Raw genomic sequence first — 7,324 nt, 5'->3', positions numbered from 1 at the left:
AGTGCCCATACCTTTACATGACTTCGTTGGAAACTGTGGTCTGAAAGCATCAGGAAAGAATGAGCATCCTGCAGCAAGACCATGTCTCTTTATTAAAACACATTATCTTTACATGCTTTCTTCATCTGGGCCTGCCTTCAAAACATTTTCCAGAACTTCCAAGAGAAAAGTAAGTATCACTTTGAGAAACTTTCATTGTATTTAACTTGTATTTAAATGGGGGGGAAAAACCCAACACCCAAAAAAAGCTGAAAACAAGCCAACACCTTCCAAAATAATTTTTTAAAAAATCTAAATGTAAAAATCTGCATAGGCAAATTCTGTCTCTAGATGAAACCTGCTTTGCGTAACTGAAAACCAAAGTGCAAAACCCACAAATTACTGTAGATAGGAGCTTTCTGCAATACTATGTGAGAAACCCACCCAAAAATACCACATCTCAAACTCCTCAAACTAACAAAGATGAAAGGAATATCAAGAATGTTGCATCCTATTTGCGCTTTAAAAGGAAACAGCAGATTACAAAACTTATTTAAAAAAAAAAAATCAGTTAAAGAAAAAAAAATCAGGCTGTAATCTTTGACAGAGACAATTACGACCTCATACTCCAAAGGTTGAGATTTTCCAAGTAAATTCATTTTGTTTGTAACATTTCTGTATTTCCAAATCACTATAATTACAGCAGTAGTCACACATGTGTCTTATGTTTCCTTTATATACAACGAAACAATTTAGAAAAGCTATCAGGAAGAGCTTTAAGAAATACTCAGAAAAGAGTACAAGTTTTATTTATCCCTTTCACATTTAAGTGGTCAAAATTCTAAAAAAAACCAACAAAACAAAGCCAGCAAGTAAGCATAAATAGTAGTGCACTAACATCCCTCACATAGACTAAATAACACTTCACAAGGAAAGTGTAACTTGAATAATTTTTTTAAAATTTTGTAATTACAGACTGCTAGCTGTTCATCTAAAACAACACAGGAAAACATGGTGAATAAGTTCCAAAACTAAAAAATCTACATCTCTCTTTCAAAAAAACAGTTAAAATAAACAAAGTAGTATATTTCAAACTAGAACAATTAATCATATAAACTGGAACTATGCAAGTCAACACACATAGAAGTCACTACTTATGAAAAGCATTAAGCACTCAGCATTCTTAGGTATTTCAAATGCTTTCAAACATTTTAGCTATCTCCAACATTACAATAATTTGTACTACTATTAGACATAGTTGGGGAGGGACTTTTTACTACAGCACATAGTGATAAAACAAGGGGCAATGGTTTTAAACTGAAGGAGAGTAGATTCAGGTTACATATTAGGAAGACATTCTTCAGTGTGAGGGTAGTGAGACACTAGACCAGGCTGCCTAGGGAACCTGTGGATACCCACCTCCTGGAAGTGTTCCAGGCCAGGCTGGATGTGGCTTTGAGCAATGGGGTCTAATGGAAGGTGTCCCTGCCCGTGCAAGGAGGTTCAACCAGGTCATCTTTAAGGTCCTTTTCAACTCAAACCATTCCATGATTCTATTAAATATTTTATCTAATTTAAAAGTATCAACCCTGAACCACAACTTCCAAGTAAAATAAAATACAAATTTTAAAAAAAGAGCAAAAAACAACAGCAAAACCAAGGGGTACATTAAAAAAGCCTTGAAACAGCACTTGTATTCTTCAAGAGTCTTAACCACTACAAAAATTTAGAACAGCCTGAAACAGCCTGACTCAGGCTGCCTCTCAATTGGCCAAAGCCAAGACATCAGAGATTTTTTTAAGACAATATCAGAAAGATAATATCCCACTAGGTCTACAAGGTTTAAACATAAATATGCAACCCACAAAAACTTCCTGTTGACTCCACACAGCTGAGACAGCAGGAGGATTATGACTACATTTAAATTTCTATGTGTCAATATTACTTCAATCAAAAGTATGTAATTTTTTTAAAAAACATTTAAGTTTCCCAAAAAAGAATAACTTCAAATTATTTTTAACTATCTGATTTTATACCCACAATACATCATTATCTATGCTTTTGAGTAAGCTTTAAAAAATTTAGAGTCTTTTAATTCAGACATGTTTAATTCAAATCACAGCTGCATACTAGGAAGTGCAATTCAGAATTTAATCCACTGGTAAAATTTAACTATGCTAAATTTAACTTGAACAAAACTTATTTCTAAATGCTATTCAAATACTGTCAGATCTAAGCTAAGAGGGATGTTTCTAAAAAGCTACAAAAGACAAAATTTAAAAGGTCAACTTATTTTGAGACAAGAAAGAAAATACCTGACTAGGAATGCTCCTGATTTAATTTTTAACAAAAACTATATGCAAGACAATGATTGCTAGCCTAAAATGAAAATCTAAACTATAAAGAGAATACATCCAGTACCTACACTACAACATTATGTTTATATAACAACTTTTAAAACAGTAACTAAAAAAATATAGCTATCAAACATAAAGATCAAAATAAAACAGACAATTTTCAAGCAGAATGTCACCTTATTATTTAGAAAACCACACTGGGAAGGCATGTTGTTCCCTTTATTTTGTTTGAATATAGAACTGTACAGGTAGCACAGTTTTTAATTTGATTACTTGCTTGCCCACTCTAGGAAAATGCAGTAGTCAGTAAAACATTATACAAAGTTTCCTTTTCGAGCCTTGGTTTTAGAATTCCAGGCAGACAACTTAGATTTAAAAGAAAACCAGCCCTTTCATTCATCAGCCCTAAACTTCATTCCAACAGCTAGAACTGCAAGAACAGAAAGAACCAGTTCCACTCAAGAACTCCTAAAGCAGATTTTGGCTTCCCCCCCACTTAAAGAAAAAAAAAAAAAAGTTGTTATTAACAAAGAAGGATCTGTGGACCAAATTCTGCTTTCACTTACTCATATGGAAAGCAGACTGCACATGTAGACACAGAGGCAAAAAGAACTGAAACTTATGGAACAACTGATTAACTAGACAAACCACTTCATTCCCTCAGGTTTGCCAGTTCCAAGCAAGTTAAGTAGAAACTTGGACAAAAATCAAACAATGCTACATCAAAATCTTAAAGCAGCCGGTTCAAAATAGGGTGCAACTTTTGCATATTTTTACTCTTTCCTTCTCACAACACACCAGAAGTTGTAAATAAAATTTAAATCAATTGACTTACCTTTTTATCCTCTTTTGCTTTGTGTGTTTTCTTTTTCGTTTTTTTATCATCCAGTTCTTGATCTGATGTAATAGCAGGGTTATCTATGCCACCCTTCCATGTTTCAACAGGTGAAAGAAGTGGGTCTTCTTCACTTCCACGATGTCTTCCTTTTCTTTTAGTTTTAGAGGTGGTGAAAGCCTCATCATCACTTGCATCTGAATGAGTTCTCCTATAGTATGACTTTGCTTTGCTGAACAGTGTCTTAGACTTATATTTGTATTTTGAAGGCCTTCTTTCCCCATGACTTTTGGATATTCTATCAGAAAACCCATTTTCTTCCTCGCCTTGGGTATTTATAACAATTGAGTTTCGAACTTTGATAATACGATTCTGACTATCATCTGGAACCGCGTAGATATCATCTGCAAAGCCTTTATGTTTGAAAATAGTGTCAATAGGTTCAGCATAGTTGTCAGATTGGTCTATATCTTCTGATGGTGCTACAGGCACTCGAGATGGTTGTTTCCTAAGGTTTTTGCCAATACCTGCCTCAATTGTTTTCAGGAGATTAGGATCCAGTTTTTTCACATTTGTTCTTGGAACAAGTGGTTTCGGTTTTATTGGAGGAGGCACTTTATGGTTGCGTTCATGATCATGACAATTGAGTGGCGTACTGTGAATAGGGTACTCATTTCCTTCCAAATCCAATCGGTACTTTGAACGGTCACTAGGTGCTGGGAGTAACCTTACATCATCACCAATTGGACTGTAAGGTGGTGGTCCTTCAGTATCATCCTCTGAATCTGGATAATTATAGTCAAGGGAACTTCCTCTGGGAGACCTTGGAAAAACATCTTCACTTGTATGCGTTGTTTCCCTTGTGCTGTCTGACATATAAGAACTTTCAATCATGTTCTTCTTCTCCAATACATCACTGAAGAACAATGTGAAAACTTCAGTTTGACGATGATATTGAGATAAAGAATATAAAGCTGTAAACTTAGCAGTAATCTCTGTTGCTATGTGCTCTCCTTCAGTCATGAGTTCCTTGATTGCTTCATTCTCAAAGAAGTCTGCCTGACTATCAGTAACAGCCACTAACTGGACAGGAATGGTATCCTGAACTTCAGAAAGGAACGCCCGAAGCATTCCCATGGACGCTTTCCGCTTTGCAGAATAGACCAGTATATATCCATGAACAAGTTCATCTTTCCTTACACCAATTGAAGAATGATATGATAAAGTAGTTATCTGTATTCGACGCCTCTTTTCACCTATTATTTTATCAAGCATCAAAGAATTATTCTGTCCAGCCTGAGCAGCACTACAGGAGTGAGAATCAAGGAAGGGTGAAAGAATAAGATCCACACTAAACGGATCACCACACATGGCACACATGACGATTCTTAAGTCAGCTTCTGATAGATCTTTAATGGTGGGAACTGGACTTACAACATCAAAATTGTGTTTAACTGCTTCTAGTACTCCCCTCAGAGCTTGTTTTATTTGGGTCTCATTAAATTTGCGTGGATATGTACCAGCAGGCACATCTACAAAAGGACACTGTAATTTGTTGGCTAATTGCTGTCCCTGATGCCTCAGAATAGGCAGATTCTTGCTAACACTGTCCCTCTGGTTAGCCAGTATCAATGTAAATGGAAGATTTGCCATATATTTATCTCTTCTGATCTGAGATGCTTCAGTCCTTATTTTTGCAATGCACTCCCCAATAAAATTCAGTGATTCAATAGAGTTAAACACACAGAAACAACCATGTGGTTTGAAGGCTGAAGTCCACAACTGAGTCAACAAGTATGGGGATTTTGCATCAACTGGCCTAAGATCCAGTTCATATATTTTTCCATCTAATGCATATTCATCATCAGTTGATTGTGTCCGAATTTCATTCGCCAATTCTTGTGCAAGGCCATCTTTGCCCAAAATGAAAAGATTGACTTTATCAATGTTGGCACTATCATGGTATAAATTTGAGCGGCCATGGTCCAGTTGAAGAAGACTGTTGGCAAGTAACTGCTCTACTTTAATGTCAGTGCAATTTTGGCCACTGAGACAAGTTTCTTTAGTTGGGTGATAAACAAATCCTATGTGTTTAAGCAGAAGAGATTCTCTATCAGGTGCAAGTTTTTGTAAAGCTTTGTATCTAGGTTCTTCACTCAGAACTGCATGAATTTCACTCATTTTATCTGAACTTGGTGTTGCATTAAGATCCAGGTCATAAAACAGCTCTGAATGCTCAAAAAGCATTTCCTGAAACTCCTCTTTGGCTTTTTCAACGATCTCTCTCTGATGCCTACCATATACTTCTTTGCTATCCGCATCAGTGATGTATTTGAATGCTTCATCCTCCACTACAAAACATATAACTTCTTCCCATGGCTGCCCAGGCGAAATGAACTGGATTTTCTCAAGAGTTTTTTTGAATTTCTCCTTCATTTCAACCCTCCTTTTTTCAGATATAAGATGCTGTACATGGTTTTGATAAACTTTTTCTGCTTCTAGTGTAGTGAGCAAGTCAAACGGAATCCTTCTGTCATTAACTTTATCTATATGGTCAGTTTCATCCCATGGTGTTTTTTCAAGCACTACAAAACAGGACTGGAAGTCAGGCCTTTTCTCCATTAACTTCAAGGCTTCTGACCAGCTCAAGTGTTCAACCTCATCAAGATTTGACAGAAGAGTATTAAGAGCTCTTGGCAATGCATTAATGTATTCTTCTTTTCTTTTTCTAATATGTTCCTGTTTAAGCTGCTCTATGTGTTTTGAAAAAGTATTTTTCGCCTTTTTTGTTCCTTCCAAATTTATGTACTCTTCATAATCAGGGTGGTTTTTCAGTTTATTACTCACTGTTTTCCACGTTGCATGATAGTCTCTCACAGTTTGGACAAGTTTTTCAAACTTATCTGTTGCTGTAACAACTAGCTGTCTTTGAGTCTTATAGGCATCCAGATAGGGGATTATTTTAGGTTTACCACGAGTTTTATCCATCATTTGTACCAGTGCAGTAAAACACGTTTCAACATTGACATTGAATCTTGCTGATGTTTCCACAACCACAAGGTTCTTCTTATTTGAAGCAAAGGCCTGAACCTCTCGCAGATAATGATCAACACATTCATCACATTTTGTTGCTGCTATTATTATGGGTTTTTTAGATTTTGAGAGCTGGATATAGAGATTATTCACAAATTTAAGTTGATCATCGAACTTCCTATTGCATCCTTGGCTTACATCAATGCACAATAAAAACCCATCTATGTTTAATTTCCCCTCAGGCATTTGTTTTTGCTCAAAGTCTTGCTCCAGGCCTAGCTGATCTGTGCAAATGTACATCAGTTTTTCGGCTGACTGCAGTTTGGAGGCAGCTGCACGTTTTATATAAGGTTGCAAATTCGTACTCCGATGAGGCAAGAAAGTCTGATCATCAATGAACTCAGTTTGTTCAATTACATGAATTCTGCATTCAATTCCATCCTCACCACTCTGTGTTACGTCACCCCAGTACAAAAAGTGATCATTGTTAACAACTCTTCCTCCAAAGTCAATTGTGCTAAGCACAGAGGTATGCTCGGGATAATATTCATCTGCTTTTGAACGAACGAATCTATTGCACAAACACGACTTTCCAACTCCACAATTACCTTTATCTTTTTCAGTTCCAGACAGTCCAACAACACTAACAGCATAAGATGGGGGACGTGGCTCTTTGTTTTTTGCCATCATAACTTTCCTCTCATCCTTTTGCAATTATCAAGGTAACTGTATGTGGTTTTCATTCTGGAAAGGTTCCTACAAATTTAAGTTGTATATCCAGGGTTCCAGAAATAGCTTTCAGTTTTTCTTGCTTCAGCTTGTCATTGAGAGAACCTCAGATAACCAGGATGAGGAGGATCATCTTCCTAAACAAAAAAAAGAGGGGAAAAAAGCTTAAGTGTGCAGGTATTTCTTTCTAATACTCATGAGAAAAGGGATTTTAAAAAGCATTTTTGCTTGCTCACCCTGAAATTGTACAACTACTTCATATGGGATCTTAAATTAATCTTCATTAATGGTAATGCTACTTGTATTATAAATTTTAAAATAAACAAGTTTTAGGCACAGTTTAATAATGCCTTATCACCTATTTTGATAGGTGATCTGCATACTTCTAAGC

General features: G+C 36.1%; 1 protein-coding gene across 1 annotated transcript in view; it reads right to left on the bottom strand.

The window, feature by feature from the left end:
* Positions 1 to 6,949, bottom strand: part of ARHGAP5 (Rho GTPase activating protein 5) — a 38,207-nt gene extending 31,258 nt beyond the window's left edge. Inside the window, exon 1 of the mRNA XM_009993851.1 lies at positions 3,172 to 6,949. Coding sequence (XP_009992153.1) covers positions 3,172 to 6,894 — 3,723 coding nt within the window. The 5' untranslated portion in view covers positions 6,895 to 6,949. The remainder of the gene's footprint in view (positions 1 to 3,171) is intronic.
* Between the last annotated feature and the right edge of the window lie 375 nt (positions 6,950 to 7,324).

This window comes from Chaetura pelagica, unplaced genomic scaffold (assembly GCF_000747805.2).
Source record: "Chaetura pelagica isolate M959 unplaced genomic scaffold, ChaPel_1.0 scaffold11, whole genome shotgun sequence".
Lineage (NCBI taxonomy): Eukaryota > Metazoa > Chordata > Aves > Apodiformes > Apodidae > Chaetura > Chaetura pelagica.
Note: the sequence above shows the minus strand (reverse complement) of the source record. Positions and strands in the feature narration are given on the sequence as shown.